The 25650-nt window shown below is 38.4% G+C and overlaps 1 protein-coding gene across 3 annotated transcripts in view; it reads right to left on the bottom strand.

Annotated features, from left to right (window-relative positions):
* LOC132110474 (zinc finger matrin-type protein 4-like) overlaps positions 1–25650 on the bottom strand; it is a 110090-nt gene that overhangs the window by 63166 nt on the left and 21274 nt on the right. For 2 of the 3 annotated variants that reach the window (XM_059517103.1, XM_059517105.1), the window contains exons 2-3: positions 21064–21168; positions 5495–5587 (exon numbers count right to left, since the gene is read on the bottom strand). In XM_059517103.1, coding sequence (XP_059373086.1) covers positions 5495–5587; positions 21064–21168 — 198 coding nt within the window. Of the gene's footprint in view, positions 1–5494; positions 5588–21063; positions 21169–21444; positions 21551–25650 lie in introns of those variants that run through there. The other variant, XM_059517104.1, reaches the window with a different exon arrangement.

The following is a 25650-nucleotide window of genomic DNA, read 5'->3' as shown; positions in this document are numbered from 1 at the left end:
AAGTCATCTGAAGCTATCCAATAGTTCTGTGCGAGGAAGACATCAAAATGTTAAAGCAGGGGTGAATTCATGTAAACTGTGACACATTTGACCATTAAGATGACTGGGTAGAAACGTCCCAATTAACCTCAACTCACCTACTATGCATTTGTGTGTGTAAGGTTTTTTTAATGATGAAGAAAATCACTGAATGCACCTTCAGCACTGAAACAAATTTAATAATAATAATAATCCAGTTTGGTACAACATAAGTGTGAGTAAATGATGACAGATTTTGGGTGAACTACTGTTGTTGACACTGCAGATAGCATCTGCTCGATCTAAATCAGACATTTAAAAATAAATCTGCCATATTTTCATTTCAGAGTAGAGAAAAAAAAGTTTGGCTTAAGCATGTTGTCTAAGACATTTTCCCCAGTATTAGGCCCCAGACATTTCTCCACTTAAAAAAAAACAATCAGGAGGGAGGCTTTATCAGCAAAATGTCTGTAAATCAGCAGTCATGGAAAATCTGAGATGCACTTCCACTGGAAGGTGTAATGGTCTGTTTCTCGTACTGTATCCCTCTTTCTTTCTCTCTCTCTCTCACTTCTTACAACATCTTGGGTCTGTCTCTTTGTAGATATTCTGTCAAATGAATATCCAGACAGCTCTCTCTGTCACGCTCCCTCGGGGCAGCCATCTTGTTGACTTTCGGTGCCCATGATAAAATCTTAATTGTCATTGACAGCTCTGTTCCTCCTCACCTTGTTCAGTGAGACAGCATGTTGAAGCAGCAGATGCCTGACCACCACAACTGCTCTGCCACAACTCTATAACCTCACAATTGTTTCCCCTAAAACGCCAAGAGAGAAGATGTGGGGCAAATGGAGACATTTGTCTGTTTCCTGAGTAACAGAATTTTCTCATCATTCATCATTCTCAACATTTTTATCATCAGCTTTGAAAACAGTTGTGCTTCTTAATTTTTTTGTGAAAAATGTAATGCATATTTTCAGCATTCTTTAATGTTCAAAAAGTTCAAAAGACAATGAAAGCCTTTACTCACATTTTTTTTTACTTTTATCATGCACAAGATTGTTTCTCTGGAAAATGTTCATATATAAATATATGTTTAGACATTAAAAAACGTATTTAATATAAATGTTTGTTTTATTATTTAAAGTACTTAAATAAAACTCTGTACTGATTGCACGACAACAAATGTATCAATTTCTCTCTCTGTTTTTTTTTCTAAGGAATTCTAGGAGAAGCATCTGAGATTGTAGACACTTAAAAAGAAACAAGTGAAAGCTCTGGTACTCTGAGCCCTGAAAGAACAGCCACTGAGCAATTCAATGCTCCTCTGAGTCCTGTCCTACAATATCATTATATAAACCCAAACCCCTCACCTCCATAAAACGATACTTTTAATCTTTTAGTGTGATTAAAGTTGATGTATCAGACCTTGCAATGACAAACACGAGCTCAGCTGTGCTCTGCTTTCACATTCATCAGATTAAAATCAGCATTTCAAGGTGAGGCCAGTCATATATATGAGCTGCTTGCAAAATAAATAAGTAAATAAATAAATAAATAATAATAATAATAATAATAAAAACCTTTATAACTCAGCAGAAATATAGACTTATTAGTTAATGAACAGTGCTCTCTTCCACCCTCAATACCCATGGCTGAAGTGCACTTGAGCAAGGCACTGAACCCTCAGTTGCTCCCTGGGTATGCAATCACCATGGTTTCTCCTTGCTTTATGGATTTGTTATTTTTTATGGCACATCCAACTGTTAATTTCATCAATACACTGGCAAAGTGAGTTAATGGGGCTGTAGTTATTTGGTGATAAGGCTAGGTAAATCTGGGTATAATCAACATAGCTGTGATAGGCAATTTGGTTCTTTCTCATTATCTGACTTAGTGGGAGCATATATAGTACAGGCTAAACAAGAGCGGTGCAAGAATTGAGCCTTGGTGGACTCCGCATGTCATGGATGTCCACTTAGACTTATGCTCTACTTTACTCACATAATAACCTCTCCCTTCTAAGTATGACCTGAACCATTTGAGTACCATCCCAGCAAGCCCAACCCAGTTTTCCAGTCTTTCTAGAAGTATGTTATGATCTACAGTGTCAAACGGAGCACTGAAATCTAGTAGTACCAGCACTCATATTAGAAGTCTGTTTATCTCTCTCCTCCACTCTCTCATTCGTCTGTTGTAATGTTGGGAAGGGTGCAAAAACAAGCTAAAAATAAGAACCCAAAGGAGGAAAGTCACAGAAACAATAATTGTGGCGGTTAAAAGCGGCATACAAAAAATAGATTTAAAAAATGAAGGAGAATAGAGAAGGAGAAAAAAATATAAAAAATTCTTTAATATATATATATATATATATATATATATATATATATATATATATATATATATATATATATATATATATATAAAATATCACCAAGCACCTTTCCGACCTACTTTCCTCTTTTGTTCTACTGCGAGTCTGTGTACTTCTGCTTGACATTTTTGAAAAAGAAACTCAAACAAGCTTTCCACAGCTTCAGTGTACTCACTTCCTTTCTTATGAAGTGGAGGAGTCAGGAAAACAAGGCGAGTTTTAAGAGGTAACTGGAATGTCTCCATTATAGAAGCCTGTTTTCACTTCAATGTAAAAAAAATGTAAAACGGTAATCATGAAGTAAAACGTAGAATTGTACCACTTTTAGAGATGTAAATTTGCAGTTGTAAGATATAAAGTCACAATTGGCATTATTTTTGGTCACAGGTGGTTTTGTTTGGACACGCAACAGAATTGTTTTTATTTATTTAGTGTTATTATCATTAACTAACAAAAATTTAAACCATTAAATAAAACATTTTTTATTACTTAAAATAAAATTGAACAGAAATAAAATATTATGAAACAAACTTTTTTCAGCTAGTTGCCAATGCAACATTTTCTCATTTTTTTAAGATAATGTATATAAACCAAACTAACAAACACTAAATAAAATAACTTACTAAAATTTTTATTGAAATGAAAAATATATAAATAAATTCTAATTTAAAATACTGACAAATTATATAACAGTTTATTAATGATACTGAATAGTACATTTAATTGATATTTATTTATGTATTATTATTTGGCTTAGTTATTTTTGTAGCCCACATGAATAAGACTTTAGCAAATATAATTAAAATCTTTTTTTTTATTATGTTTTTTTATCTCTTTCATTCTTATGAGATTTCAAGTTTGGGGTTTTTAGGTCATTCATGGTGTGACATGAGTGTAACACCAAGCAATGACAGCTATAGTCTGTTTTTTTGGCATTTGTGTGGCACCTAATTCATTACTATGGCAACCAAGAAGATATTTTCTACACTGTAACATGGATCGGATTTCATTTACAGAATGATCATTTACAGAATGAAAGTCCAAACGAGTCCTAAAGTTTGGAATTGGGTGCAGTGTGAACATAATGAGAAATTGAAGCCAGAGAAAAATGTAATTGCTCATTGCTCTTTCTTAGTTTATGAAGCTTAATGGAGTTCTCAGTAATTTTTCACATAACTATCCACTTTGTCTCAGATGTTTTCCACTAAAATCCCTAAATGATTCAAAAACAGAAACACGTTTCATATTGACTAACAGACTGATTATCTGACTTTTTACTGTAGACTTTGGTTTCTTAGCAAATCTGGCCACTGTTTGAGACACTGAGGTCTCTTTAAAACTGTAGAGGAGACATATACAAGATCAGTCTTTTCATTAGGAAAAAGCAGAAGTTTGAATTTTTTCTCCATTTTATAATTTCTGTCTTGAAGAAACATGTCTATGAGGGTCTGTTTCTCAGTACATGGCTGTCTTATAGAGAAAGAGCGATGTGAAAGGAGATCTTGTGTGATTTTCTGTTCTGTGGGAGACAGCATTGACAGGGCACATGATATCTCTGACTGATTCCAGACCGATAACTGAGCAAATGTGAGAAAGATCTGCTTCAATCCATCTATTCTTAACAGAGAAGTCCTTATTCACTTGTGTGGATGTGTGGAGTGGACAAAAATGTTGTGAAGTGACAGACTCAAAGTTTCAGTCAGTGAAAGATTGAGCAGCACTGGTTTCTTTAGTCTAGAATCTTGTATTTCCCTCGTTTTGTTTTTGGTTTTGATTTGTGGCCTGTCTGCCTCAATTTTCCCAAAATGATGTTTGAAAGTGACAGCACAGTCATCGCCGAGGACTGCCTTGTACCAAGAAGAATTATTCATAAACATTCCAACTAATGAGTTCTGTATAAGAGCACAGACTACAGATCAAACACAATGATAACTGGACGGTTTTACTGAATGCCAGTGATAATCTAACTTCTCCTAACCTCAGACACCCTTCTGAAAGCATTTACAAATGATCAGGCACTTCATAACCAGTCAAAACAACCTGTATGTGTCTCTATTTCAAATCATCAATACACACTGTGATCATTAAGATTTTATGGTATATTTAGACTGCCAGAACTGCCAGAAAAGAATAAAAAGCCTTGAAACTCTTCATCGCCTCTTCAAGTTGTCTATCTAAATCCTAACCGGCTTGGGTTAATCATGGCTTAATTCAGAGTCCATGAAGACATTAGATGACTGCTGTGCCCGTCATTTGCCTTTTGGGGAAATGGAACATTAACGTTCTGTCTCTGAGGAGTTAAAAAAAAAACAATTAAAAGAAAAATCAAAAGCTCAGTGCCTGTAATCTCCACTGACCTCATTTAGCATTTCACCAAAGACAAAAATGTCTCTCTTTAGGTTAATCAACAATTATCACAAAGAAAAAATATTGCTAAGTCTTTTTTTTTTCATAGATGTTTTCATTTACACTATGCTAAAAAAAATTGTGATATATAGTAAGAACATAAAATTAATGTGGATGTAATAGCTCAGATTTTTGATTGGCAGACTTACAGTAAGTATCTGAGCACACATCGAGACAATTTTGAGATGAGGGTAAATGTTTTTCCCAAAGAAATAACTGAGAGCCAAGCAACTTAAGTCTCAACTTGCTTTCCATTTAATTTCATTGCTATCAAGGAAAAACGATTGACATGAGACCTTATTAGTGATTTTCCTCTCTTAAGGAATATAACTTATCATTTACTGTAAGTACAGCAGTCCTAAACGCTGCTTGGGAACTAAAATTAAACATGCATGTAATTCAAATATATGACTTGTCATTGCATTAGACAAAATATTAAACCACATGTAATTTAGTTTAAAAAATAGCACATGGGCCCTTTTAAAGTAAAACACTGCACAAAAATACATGTTTTTTTAGGCTTTATAATATAAAACAATAGATCATTTGCAGATGCGACTTGGCTTGGTATTTCAATGAAATTACATTATGTGTCTCCAGATGTCCAACAATATACTGTATTATTAATAATAAGCATAAAAGAGAGGACAACTATAATCTAAAGTGGAATTTTATTATACAAGCTTTGGAAAATACCGGATTGTCTGGTCTCAGTCTTTTGGATGGTGGACCTCCATCTTCTGGGTGGAGCATGTAGAACAGACGTACTTTGTTGGCGTGTTTCTTGCTCTGTTGTGTGTGAAAAAGAGACAGAAAGACAGCACATAATTGAAATCCGAAGCGTTCTCATTTGATTTGAAATGAATGTAACATATGACACCCAGTAAATATCCAGTTCTGCAATACCTAACATAATGCACACATTACCAACAATCCAGTCTGCAATGGAAAGGGTTATTTGACTATACAATAAATAGATTATGAATTAAAAACAGGACATACATAATTTTGATCCATCATGCTTTTGGCTCCCGTTGTGTTGAAATGACTGAAAGTTTTAAAAACAAACTTTGGGCCCTATTTTAATGATCTAAAGCAAAGTGTAAAGCGCACGGCGCAGGTGCACTCAGGGCATGTCCAAATCCATTTTTGCTATTTTAACGGCGGAAAAGCGGTTGGCGCGCCCTGGCGCATGGTCTAAATGGGTTCTCCCTATTCTCTTAATGAGTAATGGGTGTTTTTTGGGTGTAACATACAATAAACCAATCAAAGTCTCATCTTCCATCATATATACATATACATATGTATATGTATATAGTTTGGCATAGTTTGGCAGTCACTTGAATTTTGAAAAATGCATGTGACTACTTAGCTTTCAAAACATTTACAGCCACGTACATATCAAATAATCAAAGTGGGTCGGGAGAGCAAAGCCCCAGTGACCTTTTTTTTTTTTTAAAAAAAAGCTAACATACCCACTTCAAGATTCAGTACTGTCCAGGCTTTGAATGTTTCACTCTATGGTGACTTTCTTTCTCCACTTGTACTGCCGGCCTCTTGGGTAACAGTTTTCTACCTGCCCTGTTCTAACACTGTATTATATGTATGAGATCAGGCCATATATGAGAGAATTTGAGATATAAAATGTGTCATGTTGGCAGTCTAACATTTTTTTTTCATATCCCCCATTTAATATAAAACTTAAAGCTGCATATAAAACTTAAAGCTGCACTGCATTTTCAAGTTGGGCTGCGTAAAAACGCTCCACTTCACACAGTGTTTATGCAGAGCCGTTTCCTGAGCTCACTGAGGACGGATATATTTCAAAACACTGCTTTTAAAATGTAATAGAGAAATGAAAGGCTTGCAGTATGACATTTCAGTTCTGTTTCTATAAAATCACATAATATATTTATTCAGTCAATTACAGTGATGTCATCCTGCAAGCAGAAGTGTTTGTATTAGCAGAACATGTACACTAAAGCATGGTTTTATTCCAAAACCTAGTGAAGTTGACTATTCCAAACAGTAAGCAGCAACATTATGCTGCCTTATTAGATATCTAATTTTGACCAAAATGAGAGGAAATATTGTATTGTATCCCTCACTACTGTTTAAGCAAAAATACAGTAAAAACTGTAATACTGAGAAATATTACTATACATTTTAACTGTTTTTTTATTATTTTTTTTTTATTTAGTTCTGTGATGCAAAGTAGAATTTTTAGCAGCCATTACTACATTCTTCAACGTTACTTGATATGCTAATTGAATAATATGCAAATATGCTGATTTATTATTATCATCGAGATGTGCTGCTTTTAAAAAAGAAGAAAGAAAAATTCAGGATTCTTTGAGTTCAGAAGAACAGTATTTATTTAAAATCTCTTAACTGTTACTGCTGATCAATTGAATGTGTCCTTGCTGTATAAAACTATTATTCAGAAATCTTACTGACTCCAAAAACCTTGAATGGTAGTGTGTACATACTGTTTAGTAATAAACAGTAATTTAACACTGAAAAGTTATAATTTAAACTTAAAATATTTCTGTTTACATATTTCAAGTAGTCAATTAAAATAAGACATTATAACATTGCACAACAAAATAGAGAAGGGTGATTTTTAAAACCTGGATTATTTTTAACTCATCACATCACTTTTTTTTCAAATTTCATACTCAGGACACTCAAAAATGTAGCTAATTAGTTGTTAGAGGTTTGGTCTAGCATCATAAGCCCTCTCCATTTAAAACTGACCATTTATCTTTTATTCACGGCCTATATGTTTGTTTAATGCTCATTTAAGTTTTGGACATTCAGTTTAGTAACACATGCTAACGGCAAACTCTATTGGAATCAGTTGTGAATCAAACCTCCCATTTGTTTTTAGAGAAAATATCTATTTCTGTGGTGTTGCTGCATTTATAGAATGTTCATAATCACTCACAAGGTTCTGTTTCAGGTGGATGTCTATGCAGGCAGTATGCAGCAAGCCAGCTCACTAGATTTTGGAGTACAGCCGCATTTGCATAGATAAGTAATCAAACCAGGACAGAATGTTAATGCTCTGATATCACCGTGGGTTTGAGATGAATACCTTGAATTTGTAATTTAATATGCAGTATGTTTGATATTAAAAGCTGGAATGGGAGCATCTGTGGGTATTCAGCAAGTGATTGATATAAGTTTAGACTTAGAACAGATTGCAGGTAATTTCTGCTGGTTCAGGGAAAGGCTTGGATAATATATATATATATATATATATATACATATTCAGCTTTATTTTAATTAAAAGCAGTTTTAGTAGTTTAGTAGTTTTAATTGACAATAACAACACTGGGAAGACTGGTTTTACATAGTTTGTATCTGGTTTTAGAAAATCTTCCATCAGATGAACTGCAATGGGCCGTTGGTTATTAAAAGCATCAGAAAGTTATAAGGCTTGCGATTGTACACAATAGATTTTTTTTTATGTTATTTAAAAAGAAGTAAATACCCATTAAACTCTCAGCTCTCCCAAACAAAACATTCTAATACATCGTTGGTGATTGTTTGAAATTAGTTGTTGATTTCATCAAACAAGTAGTGATGCTTAACAGTAAAGGGAATTTAAAGATGATACTCTCTGGTAGTTTTTATTGGGCTGACAGTCAGTCAGACTCAGGACATTAAATCCCTCTCAAAGAGATTAAGCACAACAACTAAAATATATAAGCTATATATTTTAGAACACTCTCATATATAAATAACGCTAAGCAGCCCTTTCCACAGATATCCCAAATATATCTCCCATGGTATAAATCACATACTGTAGCAAGATTTCTGTTACAAACACGCCAGGTTCCACCTCCACTCATTCACAACGCACGCCCTCACCTGAGTACTGAGCACTTCCACCTGACCCTCATCATTACCCAATCACCTCGGCACCATAAATACCACACACACGCACTCAATCAGCATCTGGTCTCATTCGCAACAAGGTCTTACCTGTATGCTAACTCAAAGGACTAACTCTTCCTCTACTTACCTTTCTCCAGCGATTCTCCGAAGATCAAGATCCCCAGTGTGCGTGTGTGTGGTTCACCTCCCTCCTCGGACGTCTTCACCCAGCTCTCACGGATCCATTCGTCACTCTACCCAACACTACCTGCTCCTCTGCTTGTGTCTATTAAAAAACCCTTCTGTCTGTTACTCCTCAGCCTCCCGAGTGATCTGTAACAGAAGACCGGACCAACACCGCTAGGCACAAGCATGAGACTGATGGACCCCTTTCAAGATCTGGTCGATGCACTCCGAAGAACACTCACGGCTACACCTGCATCCCCAACACCAGCGAGCACTTCCGTCAATGATGCCAGCACTTCCTCACCTTCCGTTCACGCCAGTCCCATGGCCCAGCCAGCTCCCTACTCTGGTTCGGCAGAGGTGTGCAGCGGTTTCCTCCTACAATGCTCGCTGGTCCTGGAGATGCAACCGCACTTGTACCCCACCGAGAGATTCAAGGTAGCCTTTGTAATTTCTCAACTGCAAGATAAAGCACTACTGTGGGCAGATTCAATATTGACTCAAAATAACCCAGTTATCCAGTCTTATTCCAGCTTCATCGACCATTTCCGAGAAGTTTTTGGCAGACCAGCTTGGGACTCTTCCATTGGTGAGAAGCTGTATAATCTCAAACAGGGAAAAATGTCTGTCAATGAATATGCCCTTCAGTTTAGGACTCTAGCGGCCTCCAGTGGATGGAACGAACCAGCCCCCAGAACCAGCCAGCGAACCCATGCTAGTGGACTCATATCGTCTCTCTCTATGGAGACAAAGACGGCTGGCCCAGAATCTGTGCCTCTACTGTGCAGCCCCGGGGCATGCCATCGCTGTATGCGCCGTCCGTCCTCCTCGTCCCATGGTGAGTGCCATTCTCCCTTCAAGATACCAAATGAAACCACTCACCACTGTTGTGACACTTACTGCTGCTTACATATATCTTCCAGTTTCCGCCCTCCTCGATTCTGGGTCAGCCGGCAACTTCATCTCCGGTGCCCTCTGCCGTCAGCTCAAGCTCGCTACCACGGCAACGCCGTCAGCCTACCAAGACCACACTATCACTGCCAAACCGTTAAGTAGAAGATGCGTGCGTCATAGTGTGGGTCCCATTTCCCTCCAAACCGGACTACTCCATCATGAAGAAATCCATCTGCTGGTTCTGGAGGAATCCACCGCTGACGTGATTCTAGGGCGCCAGTGGTTAGAGCAGCACAATCCCGTAATCTCCTGGAAGACGGGGAAGTCCTGAAGTGGGGCAACGCCTGTTTCAAGAGCTGCATCTCAGGTTGTCCAGTTCCGGCCACATCTTCCCCTGAACCTCTACCAGTTTGTTCCACTTCAATAGAGAGCCCAGTGGAAAACCAATCCATCGACATCCCTACCTGCTATGCCCCTTTCAGTGACATCTTCTGCCCCAAACGGGCTTCCAAGCTGCCTCCACTCTGGCCGTGGGACTGTGCCATCGATCTGCCGCCGGGTGAACCAGTGCCTAAAGGAAGGATATACCCCCTATACATTCCGGAGGAGAAAGCCATGGAGGAATACATCAAGGAGGCGCTGGCCCAGGGTTATATTCGTCCATCTACCTCCCCTGCTGCTTCGAGTTTATTCTTTGTGGAGATAAAGGACGGAGGTTTAAGACCATGCATTGATTATCGGGCTCTCAACAATATCACTGTCAAGTTCAGGTACCCACTTCCCCACTATGAATACTGCATGATGCCGTATGGACTTGTTAACGCCCCCTCCGTCTTCCAGGACTTCATCCATGAGGTGCTCCGGGAGTTCCTCCACAAGTTCATCCTCGTCTACATAGATGATATCCTCATATACTCCCGGAGCCTGGCAGAACATCAACGCCACGTTGCGGAGGTCCTGCAACGCCTGAGGGCCTTTCAACTCTATCTCAAGGCCGAAAAGTGCTCTTTTCATCAGCCCTCAGTGCAGTTTCTTGGATACAACATCAGCAGCAGTGGCATCCGGATGGACGAGGGGAAGGTAAATGCCATCAGAGATTGGCCCACTCCTACCACCTTCAAAGAGTTACAACGGTTCCCTGGCTTTGCCAACTTCTATAGACGGTTTATCCAAAACTTCAGTACCATCACCAGCCCTCTCACCAGTCTCCTCCGTAACAAACCCAAATCTCTCCCCTGGACTCCTGCCGCCACAGAGGCCTTCCACACCCTCAAAGAGGCCTTTACGACCGCCCCACTCCTGGTTCATCCCGACCCTTCGTCGTGGAAGTCGACGCCTCAACCACCGGAGTGGGAGCGGTCCTTTCTCAGCAGCAGGGGAATCCCAGTCACCTCCACCCATGCGCCTTCTTCTCCCGGAAACTCAACCTGGCGGAGGTCAACTATGATATCTTCAACCGGGAGTTGTTGGCCATCAAGTTGGCCTTAGAAGAATGGAGGCATTGGTTGGAGGGAGCCAAACACCCCTTTCTGGTCCTCACAGATCATAAAAACCTGGAGTATCTTCGAGTGGCCAAAAGATTAAATCCAAGACAAGCCCGCTGGGCGTTATTCTTCACCCGCTTCCACTTTACCATCTCATATTGCCCAGGGGTGAAAAACGTAAAGGCTGACGCCCTGTTCCGGTGTCACGCCCCCGAAGAGAATCTTGAAGAACCAGAAACCATTCTTCCAGAAAAGTTCATCGTCTCTCCTATTACCTGGTCCGCAGAGACCCTTACTCCTACCGATCCTACTACGAACACCCCGCCGGGTTGCCCACCGGGACATCAGTATATTCCCAGGACACGGCGCACTCCACTCATTCACTCCGCTCACACATCTCTTGGCACTGGTCACCCGGGGGTCAATGAAACCCTCTCATTGCTTAAGGAACACTTCTGGTGGCCCAACATGGCCTCGGATGTCAGGAGGTACGTTAATGGATGCACAAGCTGCGCCATATGCAAGGGCCCTCGCCATCTTCCATCAGGCAAGCTCCATCCTCTGCCCGTTCCCAATCGCCTGGGTCACACCTAGGGGTGGATTTCATCACCGATCTTCCTCCTTCAGATAATAATACTTCCATTCTTGTCATAGTGTATAGATTTTCTAAATCCTGTCATCTTCTCCCCCTGAAGGGTCTGCCCACAGCCATGGAAACGGCCGAGCTGTTATTTAACCATGTCTTCAGGTACTTCAGCATCCCAGAGGATATTGTCTCGGACCGAGGTCCCCAGTTAATCTCCCGGGTATTGAAGGCTTTCCTCTCACTCCTAGGTGTGGCCATTAGCCCGTCCTCCGGATACCATCCCCAGTCGAACGGGCAGACGGAGAGGAAGGTCCAGGAGATTGGACGCTTCCTCCGTACCTTCTGTCATGGCCACCAGAACTCCTGGAACCAGTTCCTTGGGTGGGCCGAGTACGCACAAAACTCCCTTTGTCAACCTACCACCGGACTCACTCCATTCCAGAGCTTACTCGGCTACCAACCTCCACTCTTCCCTTGGTCAGGTGAACCCTCGGATGTCCCCGCCATCGACTACTGGTTCTGGGAGAGCGAGAGGGTCTGGGACGCGGCACACCACCAACTCCAGCGGGCCTTACACAGACGCAGAACAACAGCCGACCTTCGCCGATCTGAGGCCCCAACGTACCAAACTGCCTGCGCCTACGTACATCCACCTGCGCCTGCCCTGCCGCAAGCTAAGTCCCAGATTCATTGGCCCATTCACCATCCTCCAGCAGATCAATCCGGTCACTTACAAACTTCAATTACCCCCTGAGTACCGGATTCACCCCACCTTCCATGTGTCTCTCCTTAACCCTCTGGAGTCTAAGGGTATTTTTGGGGCCTGGAGAAGTTTTGTCATGCCCTGACATTTGTGCTTTTTTCAGTTTCTTATAAGTATCTAAATGGGTAAAGACTAATCTCACTGTAATCAGCACAAACTGGGCCATAATAATATGTGAAATGCATGTATGTACATGATTGTGTTTTTGAGAAAAAAAATATTATGCGTGGTTAGTGAAAAACTAAAAATGTTAAAATGCTTGAATAAGGCAAAAAACACATAAAGAACAATGGTTCCCGGGATTTTTGAGAACTGGAGCTTGTAGCCTAGAATTTTTCTTTCTAAATGATGTGAAAATTATCTTGTTTACTCACTCACAGAAAACAATATATTGATTTAAATTTTCTAAGACACTTTTTGTTGGTAAAAGTCATATGCGAGTAGGCGTCAACTACCATGAATATCATTGTGATTTACACCTGAGAAGACAAAGGCCTGCATAATGAGCTGCATAATGAGCCTTTCAGTCATCTGTGCCACTGTGAGTGAGGAGTTACAAGAGAGAATGTGAGAACAAAATAAATCTATATAATTTTATGTTTGTAGTTTATTAATAATATATTTAATTATCCCACAACATAATTTAATATCCACTTGGGGGAGCAGGTAAACAGTTTATTAGAAACAATCAAAGCTGACTTTCAAACAAATTGTTTGGCATCAATACTCCAGTCACACAATCCTTCAGAAATCCTTTTAACAATCTTATTTTCTACAAAAAAACATTTATTGTTGTTATTATTATCATTATTATTATTATTATTATTATTATTAATAAAGTTGAAAAGAGCTGAATATTTTTCTGGGTTTTTAGGGGGAATAAATTGAAAGAAAAACATTGTTTTTACATTTGTTACAGTTATCTATTTGTTACATTTATATTATTTACATCAAGCTTTTGAAGGGTATAGTGTTGTATATTGTTATTGAAACTTCATAATGTTTCACTTGATTATACATTTAGTCAGGAATTATCGTTTGGAAAAAGTCTAACTAGTAAAACGTTTACACGTTATGTGAAAACTAGTACAAGTATATAAATAAATAAAAAGAGACTTACTCATGTTTATGATCTCTGCTGAATAAAGTGCTTCATTCTTTTTTTCTGAGGAAATCCATTTCTCAAATCCTCAACCACATCACATCTTTTTGGGGTGAATTATGTGTTATTCCTCTCATCGCGAAGCAAACAGTAAAATAAAAAAAAACTTGAACAGTCTCGCTGCTTTTTCTTCTGTTATGGGCGTATTCAAGCCGCACGCTTCAGTTTGAATCTGAATAGCGCGTTCGGCGCGGGGGCGTGGTCACATTAGATATAATGAAGGGAGACATGAAAAACAGACATCGCGTTGTTTTCATATGGATTACTTTATCAAAGAATATCTGTTTTCGGCGGCACTTGTTTAGTTTAAAAATAGACATGTCAAGCTTTCTATAGATATCTCTCTCATGTATTTTCGTTGAGTATTCACGGAGTTACAGTTCATTTAAATGACGTGTTTGTAAAAGAAGATCAGCGCAGACAAAGGCTGCAGACAGCGCACCTTGTTTGTTATCTTTATTTTATAAGTGCACAAAGTTTTGTTGTTATTATGTCTGTATCCAAAAAAAAGTAGACCCTTTACAGATTCGATTGATGTATTGCTCTTATCTGTACGATTAAAACTGAAAGTGTAATTTAAGTTCTTTTCGGGGTTATCAGGAGAAAATGACTCAAAACGCGTATCCGCGTTAATCGACTTGAGAGGGTTAAACCTCACATCCTTCTGTCTCTCCCTCCACAGAACCTGGTGAAACCGAGGCCCCCCCCCACTCCTCCTGGACTCCCGGCGGCGTGGTGGACAACTGGAATGTCTAGTGGACTGGGAAGGATACGGTCCAAAGGAACGTTCCTGGGTCCCACGCAACGATATCCTGGATCCTAACTTACTCGACACCTTCCACTCCAATCATCCTCACCGACCAGCTCCCAGGGGAAGAGGACGTCCACCACGTCGTCGGGGTCCTCGGCCCTCAGGAGCGGGCTGTGGGGAGCGGGGTACTGTTACAAACACGCCAGGTTCCACCTCCACTCATTCACAACGCACGCCCTCACCTGAGTACTGAGCACTTCCACCTGACCCTCATCATTACCCAATCACCTCGGCACCATAAATACCACACACACGCACTCAATCAGTGTCCGGTCTCGTTCGCGACAAGGTCTTACCTGTATGCTAACTCAAAGGACTAACTCTTCCTCTACTTACCTCTCTCCAGCGATTCTCCGAAGATCAAGATCCCCAGTGTGCGTGTGTGTGGTTCACTTCCCTCCTCTGACGTCTTCACCCAGCTGTCACGGATCCATTCGTCACTCTACCCATCACTACCTGCTCCTCTGCTTGTGTCTATTAAAAAACCCTTCTGTCTGTTACTCCTCAGCCTCCCGAGTGATTTGTAACAATTTCTACTGGTGGACTCATTTTATCTGTCCCACAGTAGCTATATACTGTACTGTGTGAGTGAGTTAAAGACTCTGTTTGACTTGGAGGACAGTGAAGGCACAGCTGGGCTCAGGGTGAGTTCAGTTAGATGTTGTCTGTGAAGCAGTCAGACTGGATTACATTGGTCCAGTGAAGAGCTCCGTGCTGAGAGCAGATGAAACTGGCTATTAGGGCCTTTCGCACAGTGGGAACCTTTTCATAGTAGCAGAACTAATTGTGGAACTACCCACTTTTTAAGAACCAGATTAGCTCCTATTCCAGAGCAGGGTCTTACCAGCGCAACTGGTACTACCCGTGACTTAAGTAGACATTGATTGACCAGACGCGTTCAAAAACACCTTCACCTGCCATGAATCAAAAAGCAGTGTAAACATACTGTAAACAATGTGACAACTTATTTTGCAAGTATGATGAACCGCGTTAAATGGACTGACGCTTAAGTGCAGGCAAATGTACAGTAGCACTGCCAGTTGTCGCCTTTCTGTTCTTTCAATCGCTTTACGTATACGTCGACATTCCATGTCCATTTCTGTTAAACCCGTGAGAACAAAAACACAGCTCCTCCATCCTCCAGTTGTTAACGATGTTCTTCTTTGTTAACGTTGTTGAACACCTCGCACAAATGACATCGCTGTCGACCATATTCCGTCACGTCCTAGTACACACTGTCAGTGTGAATGCAACCCTTTAAATGGTACCAGGAAATAGTTTGCACAAAATCGTCCCAGTACTTTAGTACTGCACATTAGGGCTGGGCGATATATCGAATATTAGTGATAATATCAGAATTATTTTGAAGACGATGTAAAATTTGAAAATATCTATATATCAAATATTTCAAATTCAAGCATACTTTCCCAAAAGAACGCCCCAAATGTCCAAAAAAGGGAACATGTTATTGCGGACTGCACTACACTACTCTAATACGTGAACTCTCATGAGTGTGGTTGCCAGATATCCTCGAATCAGAGCTTCGCTGTTAGATACATTTTCATAGATACATTTTCTTCTAGGCATTTTCTTCTATCTTATTTTAAGCAATCTGGCAATCATGGCAACCAAACGCTCGCTCCTTATGAAGCGCCGCTGCAGATTATCTGAAAAACAAACAAGCTGGAGTTTAGCGATCAGAATGAAGGCATCATTCAGCCGGTCTGTGTTCTGTCATGAGATCTCGACTGTATTGTTTGCGATTGTGGTCTCTGTATAAATAAACTAACTCAATCGCTGTTGTGTTAATAGAGAAACAGGCTATTGCAATGTGTAATGACTAATAGGAATTTAATTTTTATAATATGTTTCATTTGTTTTACCAGTTTTCATAATATACGGTATATATAAAAGAGATACCTATGTGCTTCAGCAAATAGCTTCCTATCTAAGAGGGTTTTTAGTGGCAATGGGAACAGTTTCATGCCACAGAGCTTCTCTTAAACCAGAGACAGTAGACAGTTTTTTTTAAAATGCAAACATATCGAGATATATATCGAATATCGTAAAAAAAATTGACAATATGGAGATATATATTTTTTTCATATATATCGCCCAGCCCTACTGTACATTTAGTTCTGGAACTAAAGCGGTGCAAAAGGCCCTACTGATACACTCAGAATGAGCTAAAGACCAGAGAGTGAGGGGGAGAGAGGGGCAACACTTGGTCTGGGAGAGATTTGATTTGAGAGTTTAAGAGGACACAAAGCAAATGATACAGCTATTAAAAATACTGCGTTTTGGGGTATTTGAATGATTTGGAATTTTGCAGTGCCATTCCTGCAGAGCAGTATGACTGTACAGTATGTACATTTGGCAACAGAAACTCAATACTTTTGCTTTAATTACTGCCTCAATTCGGCGTGGCATGGAGGTGATCAGTTTGTGGCACTGCTGAGGTGGTATGGAAGCCCAAGTTTCTTTGACAGTGGCCTTCAGCTCATCTGCATTGTCTGGGCTCTTGTTTCTCATCTTCCTCTTGATTCTCTCTGGTGTTCAGGTATGTTGAGTTTGCTGGCCAGTTAAGCACATCAAAACCATGGTCATTTACACCAACTTTTAGTGCTTTTGGCAGTGTGGTCTTGAGTATTAAAAGTTTTAATATTAATATATATCATTATATCATTATATGTTCAATGTTCAATGTTCAATTTATTTATAAAGCACACAATAATACAACAGAAGTTGACCACAGTGCTGTACAAAGAGTAAGCCAACAATCATAAAAACACATTTAAAGTCTAAACATTGCCATAGACAACCTTATAATCCAAGCGGCATTAATAATTACCTATTACACCACTAGCACAGCACTCATGAATGATCAAATGCCAAAGTGAAAAAGTAAGCTTTCAGTTGTCGTTTAAACTCTGTAAGAGAGGAGCATTCTCTGATATAAGGAGGTAAACTGTTCCACAGCTTGGGAGCAGTGGCTGCAAAAGAGCGATCTCCTCTCATTTTCCTATACGTCCGCGGGACTACCAAGAGGTTTAATGACTCGGAGCGCAGTGCTCTCTTTGGTTTATTCACCTGGATTAGATCAGCTCTATATATCGGAGCATTACCATGTAGGGCCTTAAAAACAAATAAAAGTATCTTAAAATTAATCCTATAGAAAACAGGCAACCAATGTAGTTCTCTTAATACAGGGGTAATATGCTCAGTTTTCCTAGTGCCTGTCAGTAACATTGCGGCCGCATTTTGGACTAGTTGCAGTCTGTTTAAACTTTTGTGTTGAATACCATAATACAATGCATTACCATAGTCAAATCTTGAGAAAATAAATACATGAACTATCTTTTCCAGGTCCTTCCATGTTACAAAGGGTTTAATTTTAGCGATTAATCTTAACTGGAAAAAACTCATTTTGACTACTTGATTTATCTGTTTATCAAATTTCAGTGCACTATCGCAGATTATACCTAAGTTTTTTACTTGAAGCCTCAGATAGGGGGATAGTGTGCCCAATTTAATTTTAGATGTGTCAGTAGACTCTGAGGGACCAAATAAAATCATAATATCATCTTCTGTATTGTTTATTAATTTTCTATCTTTTTGTTGATATAAAAAAATGTTTTAAGACAGGCAGGGAAACTGAAATAAACAAGTGAAAGCAGAATGGAGAAATGGACAGGACACACAATACAGAGTGATATGGAGAAGACAGAAGTGTCCAATCCAGATGGTGCAGGGCAGCTGACAGGTAATAAGGTTTTTCTCTAGACTGAGATAAGACATTAAACCTGAGCTTTTAGTATATGTCCATTAGCTATCCATTAGATTATAAGCCATGCGTGCACATGCTCACATGTAGCATGAGAAATTGAAAGAGGAAAAAGCTCCTAGATATCCGAAAGTCCATTAAAGTTGCTCTGACAGTGGGAGAGAGTTTGGTGTGGTTCAGTCCCTGGGGAAGGGCTCTTATGCGTACTGTGCTGCGACGGACTCATGTTATCACAAAGAATGTCTCTATCTGTCTCTCTGTTTTTCTCTCATTCTCTCCCTTTCCTTCTGTTCACCTCTCCAGGGAAATGGCCAGTTGATCCAGGTCCTGAAATGAACTGGTCACAGTAACAAGTTTATCATCTTGGAGTTTCTTAGAGTACACAGCAGTCTTTTTTGGATACTGGGGAAATATTTTTTCCATTGTTTCTCATGTCAGGTGTATAGTTTATAGGGATGATGGATCAGATATTTTTTTTTATTAACAGCATTTCCAAAAAAAAAAAAAAAAAATCAACAATGTGAATATTGTGATTATTTTCATTTACAATCTTGTCTTTAAGTTTCCTTAAAAGCATCACAATAGGGCAGTTTCACATTGTTGAACTTATTCCTAAATGAATCATTTTTGTTGTTTTTTTTGTTTTGTTTTTTTGAGAGACTGGTGTTGGACTACCTAAAGGACATCACTGGACCCTTAAAGGACCCCTGCAGTTTGCTTATTGAGCAAACAGGTCCGTGGATATCCTACAACATCTAGATAAACCAGGGACTTATGTGAGGATCCTGTCTGTGGACTTCAGTTTGGCTTTCAATACAATCATCCCAGCACTCCTCCAGACCAAACTAACCCAGCTCTGTGTTCCTGGAGGACTGTTCGGACTGCTGAAAGGATTATTGGTGCTCGCCTGCCCACCCTTCAATAACTGTATATATCCAGAGTGAGGAAAAGGGCTCAGAAAATAGCTCTGGATTCCTCACATCCAAGCCATCTCCTTTTTTAACTTTTACCATCTGGCCGTCACTACAGGACAGCCAGACACAAGAAAACTTTCTTTCCCTTGCAAATGTTCTCCCCTGCTGTTCAATAAAAGATGTGCAATACTACGTTTATTTACTTAATATAATCCTTAAACTTATTTCATTTCATTGTATATCCTATTCTATTTCATTTTTCATCTATATACCACAGGTGTAAATACAAATTTTGTCTACTTCAGTTTATATATATATAATGGACACACACATATATATATAAATATATATATATATATATATATATATATATATATATATATATATATATATATATATATATATATTAATATGTGTGTGTGTGTATTTCACATACATGTTTTTTTCTTATCATCTGTGTGTTGATGTTGTTGTTGTTGTCTCTGTGTACTGTAAGCTTCTTTCACCAGAACAAATTTGTTGGCAATAACGCTATTTCTGGATCTGAATGTTTTTTTTTGTTTTGTTTTTTTTGTGAATCAGAAAATTTATTATGATTCCCATCTCTGCTGAGATCATTACAGATTTTCGAGTTGTCCATTTCATTGAATAATTCAGTTCAGTGAAACAGAACCTTCAAAAAATTCCCTCTGCGGCATATATTCCCTAAGTTTCTCATATATTTCTAATATTATTAATAGTAGTACTAGTAGAAGTATTAATTATTATAATACAATATTATTAATATAAATATTAATAATGTAGAAATATTATTTTTAGAAAGCAAAAGGAAAAAATAAAATATTTGATAAATGTAAAACATTTTTTTATTAAACATTGTTTTGAGTGTCTTGATTTTAATATTAGCAGTAATGATAATAATACTTGTTCATGAATATCTAAATTTTTTACTATCTACCTTTTTACATTAAAATGTCTTATTAAAAAGTGTGTAGATTAATACAGTATAGTTTTTTTATGTGCTGTTATATAAGCACTTTTTTTTCTTTCCTTAATTTCATGTAAAGTGTTGTGTAAAACATGAATTGGTTATTTTGAAAAAAATTTTAATGTCATTTTACTTCGATTAGTCATTTTCAATCTGCTTGGCAACAGCTGGTTGAAAAGACAGTTCCTCTAACTGGCAAAAAATAACTCTTTTAAGCCATCTGAGGGACAGTATGTAATTATATTTAAATAAATACAAGTAAATTCAGCCTTGTTTAAGTGTAATTCAGGACATCAGCCTCACGTTGTTACATCTGAGAGTGTTTTCTCAAGACGAGAGATCGCAGGGATCAATGACAGAAGAGCTAAAGTGTTACTGCAGCACTGAATATAGCTCACTTCTCTTTGTAAACCAATCTGGCCAAGCGATCCTGTTGAACAGACATGTTCCCTCATCTACACTGATTTTGTGCACGGGAGTTTGTCCTCATTAGCGCACTCATTAATCTAGTGAATGCGTACTCCACGGTCTCAACTGTACGTGAGAGACGTAAATAATGCAGGAGGATGATTATTTAATGGTCAATCATTGGGTTACTTATGAAAGGGTTGTGGGTCTGAGGAAAGGTGCACTTCATTACAACTTTAAAAGCAGCGACTGAAAGATACATGAGAGAAGCATTTAGGTTACAAATGATTATTACATCCCTAATGATCAATTGATGAGTCCTGCTTTTACTGTAATGTTTGTCACTGCTCTCTCTCTCGCTCTGTGTTTTTGTGTGTTTGTGTGTGTGTGTCTACGCACTCACCTCATAGTGTGCCACACGCTGGGACTCGGAGATCAGCTGAGCATTGCAGATGTTACAGTAGCTCTCCGTAAAGAGTCCTTCATCACCAACTCCGGCAGACTTCATCTGGTCAAACACACACACACACACACACACACACACACAAAGAAAGTATAATGAGACTCACAAAACTCCTGTAAAAAAAAAAAAAAAAAAAACCTTTTATTTTGACTATTTTTAAGTCAAGTCAACGTTGTTTGTTTGTGATTTTTCTGTCATTGCAACAGCATGTGAAAAATTACACAAATAAGGCAATACATAATGTGTATACAGATGGAAACAAAGATATTACAGAGCTATCAGTGCTGAAATAAAAATCTATTAAAATCCTGTTGCTCTTACCTAGTCAGACAAATCTGATTTGTTGTTTTTTTAAGGGGTTTTGGCCACTGGTTAGTTGGTCAGTCTATTAGAACAGTTGACTGACCAGCAGCGCGGCACAACACGACAAATCCCAGACAGTAAACTGATGCCTCGTTCTATTTATGATGTACTTACACAAAGTTCAAATGTGCAACGGTCACTTTAATCACACTAAGGATGACAACTATAAAAATATTGATTGTATTCTTTGAAAGAAACATTTTTTAAAGTAGACATTTATTATTATTATTATATAAATCATTATTTAAAAGAATAGCAGAGTTCATGCCACAACTATAAACTATGTTGTGTACTTTTACTTGAAATTATAAAAGTAGTGTATTGTGCACTTCTTTCATTTAAAAGAACTTCTATATAAACAAAAGTGAAATAAAATTTGGTTTGCAAACACTTGTTTAGCAAATAAGGTCTTTTTTTACAGCAGTATTCCTTTTACATACTGTACAGTAGTAGCAGTTAGTGCTGAACTTCTGAATTGTGCAGTATGAATGCGTGAATATTTCTAGGTTGAAAAAATTATAGATCTGTAAAGCAATATAAGTGAAAGTGAAAGTGACATGACATTCAGCCAAGTATGGTGACCCATACTCAGAATTTGTGCTCTGCATTTAACCCATCCAAAGTGCACACACACAGAGCAGTGAACACACACACACACACTGTGAGCACACACCCGGAGCAGTGGGCAGCCATTTATGCTGCAGCGCCCGGGGAGCAGTTGGGGGTTCGATGCCTTGCTCAAGGGCACCTAAGTCATGGTATTGAAGGAGGAGAGAGAACTGTACATGCACTCCCCCCACCCACAATTCCTGCCGGCCCGGGACTCAAACTCACAACCTTTCGATTGGGAGTCCGACTCTCTAACCATTAGGCCACGACTTCCCTTATATTATACTATATTGTGAGATGTCCCTGGGTGTTGCTGCATCCCAAACGAATTAGAATAATAAACCATAAAAGTTAACAAAATGATGCGCTCCACTGTGCAAAAACTTCCTATTTCACACTTATGAAGTCGTGAGCGCAGTCTTAGGCCCACCCCAAATGCTCTCATTGGTTGAGACGCATGATGACACCCATCCCAAGCCAGTACTGATCAACATCCCACCCCTACTGTGACCCATGGTTTGTATGTATGTGTATTCAGAGCCAATGAGCAACAGACTTTTGTTATAATAAAAAACTGGGTTAATGCCCGATAAAATAATTGTCAGCGTTCATCAATTAATGCCCAGCCATAATATATATATATACTCCACTGTTCAAAAACTGTTATTTTTTACTGTTTAATTTAGTGTTGTTACGGTTTTCGGTACCAAAGCAAAACACAAAAACAAGCTAATTAAAAAAAATGACTATACTTTTGTTTAATCCAATCTGTGTACATATTTAATTTTAAAGGGCTTTTGAATTTTAAAGCCAAGAATAACAACTAAGTTAGTTGTTAAAAAAAAGGCCCAGAACTGCTTTGCTGACTGATATGACACAATGGTAACCATTTGTTGCAGGTGTCACGATCATTAGTTGGAGTGCCCATGATCTTCAGATCTTCAGGCACTCCACTCCGGACTCAGGACTCATTCAGAACTCCATTTCCCATCTTGCCTCATTCCTGGTACTGATTGCACACACACACCTGCATCTGCACTCACACCTGCACCTCATTTCAGCTGATACACGCACACACATATAAGCAGCACACTCACGCCACCACATTGCGAAGTCTTGTTTAGCCTGTCTGACATTTCAGAGCTTTTTCCTAGTGTTTGTTATTCCCGTGTTTGACCTTTGGACTGTGTATTCTGACTCTGATTCTCTGTACCAATCTCTGCTTGTTTCTGGTTAAGATTCTGGTTATCCCTGATACACCTGACACCATTCCTGATCTCTGCCTCTCTGACCATTCTGTTTAATAAATGCTGCAATTTGGATCTGAACGTCTCTGACTCTCTCTTCGTAACAACAGGCAAGATGAAATGAAAATGACATCCATCATTTTCTGAAGACAGTCGGTTTCCTTCAGAAATACAGTGATTTCAAAACACCCCCACTGGGTTTTTGACTTTGACTCATGCAGTACTCATGTTTATTCAACGAATTCAACACCTTTTGTAAAATCTGTTCGTGGCGGTCAGTTTTGATATTTCCCAATGTATGGGAAACACTATGACACTTGCCTGCTTGAACTCTATCATTTGATCTGGGTGTCTGTCTATAAAGTGTTTTGTTAGTTTGGTGTGTTTCCTCCAGTGCTTTTATGAATAGAGCGCATCTGCGCACCTTTCAGATAGCTCATCAAGAACTGGGTTGACTGGGTACTCGGTACCACCACGTCCACCAGTACTTTAAAAAAATCTGGTACTGTAGCATTTTCATTTGTTTAGTATAGACTTAGTACCGAGGTATTGGGTCCTTTGACAACACTATTTAATTATAGGGCCAACAACAATAATAACATTATTATTGTGCTTCCAAATTTTTACTTGCCTTGCCAACATTTTCATTTTGAAAAAAAGTTGTTATCATTGTTTTTTACCCATGTTACATTAAATAAGCTTATATATATATATATATATATATATATATATATATATATATATATATATAAATTAAGATTAAAATTATTGATTCCAATTTAATTATCACAGCAAAAACGTCTAGCCTAACCAATATAAAGTTCAAACATTATTGAAGACATTATTGAAGTGAAAAAGGCTGTAAATAAGAACAAATGTAATAAAAACACAAATAAATATAAAGAACAAAGAACACTGATTTAGGTTTTAGGTTCGTAGGTGTTCAGGTACAGAAATCAATAATCAAATGTAAAATAACTTCATATTCTTCACTGTATAAATTAAGTTATTCAGTCAAGAGCATTTTTGTTTACATTAACATTAAGGACAGAACACACTGAATGGAGTTATTTGCTTCTCCTTTCATTTGAATGCTTTAAAATCACTTAAGTGTTTAAATTTGCCATGTGTATTTGTCCCTTAAAGCAAGACATGAGAAAGAACTCAATTCAGTGTTTGAGCATTGTCTGAGATGAGATGCAGCTGTGGCCACAGAACACAGAGCGTGAGTACTGAATGTTGTCTTTTGCATCTTCTAATGCTTTAAAATTGCTTAAATTTTTTAATTGGCAAGGCTTCAAAACATGCACAAAAACATTTGTGAGGAAGCAACAGTGGCCCGATCGGTAGCTTTGACAGAAGAAGATACTCTCTCGAATATCCGTATATCAGCTATATTGTAATTTTTTTGATCGTGGCTCATTTAAACATATCTATAATATACTGTTTTGTATGTGTTGTATTCATGTAAATGTAATGCAAAGCCTATATATAAATGTGTGAATATCTTCAAATACGGCAAACCTATAACATTTCTATGGACTTTTTTCACTGATCTAATTGCAATTTATTATGGAATTGCTTTATCCATGAACAATACATGTAATGTCTTAGAATCAGCTAAAGTGCTTTCTAATATATGCTGCAAAACTTTAGGAAAATATTGCATCAGGAACACATGTATGACACTTTAAAATGTTGTAGATGCAGCTCACTATGTTGAAGTTTGCAGTTTTATACTATTTCAGGTAGTGAAGCAACAGATGTTGACTGATGCTTGAAAATATATTTCACAACCCATTGTTCATGCACATTGAGGTTTTCTTACAAAGCCCATGAGTCAAAGGAAGAATTGGCATTTACCATTTATCACAAAGGAAAACTAGGCTCAATATTCCTCAAGAATGAATATGATATTCAAAGAAACCACCCATCAAACCAAATCCTTGCTATATAATTGAAAAGTGAAGAGTCATGAGAATTCAGCAGCACTCTTTTGCCATCTGTGAGTGAGGGCGATTCTGATGTGCAGAATCAATAATTCATAGTGTTGCACTTGTGAAATTCAACTGTGGTCTAATCTTGATTCTTCACAGTAAAAGCCAGAGTGTTAAATTAACACTGCTCGGAGCATATATGGTCCCACTCTAAAAGAGTGTTAAAGTTACACTGAAGCAAAGTTGAAGTTAATGAGATAATTAAGAAGTTAATTGAGTTATGATTGACCATTATTGAAGACACCTGATGTTAACAAGCAAAATCACCAAACAAGAAAATCACAATTTGTGTGTCACTATTATAGAGGTCA

Source organism: Carassius carassius, chromosome 30 (assembly GCF_963082965.1).
Source record: "Carassius carassius chromosome 30, fCarCar2.1, whole genome shotgun sequence".
In the NCBI taxonomy this organism is placed as follows: domain Eukaryota; kingdom Metazoa; phylum Chordata; class Actinopteri; order Cypriniformes; family Cyprinidae; genus Carassius; species Carassius carassius.
The sequence above is the reverse complement of the archived record's forward strand: the minus strand, read 5'-3'. Positions and strand labels throughout refer to the sequence as shown.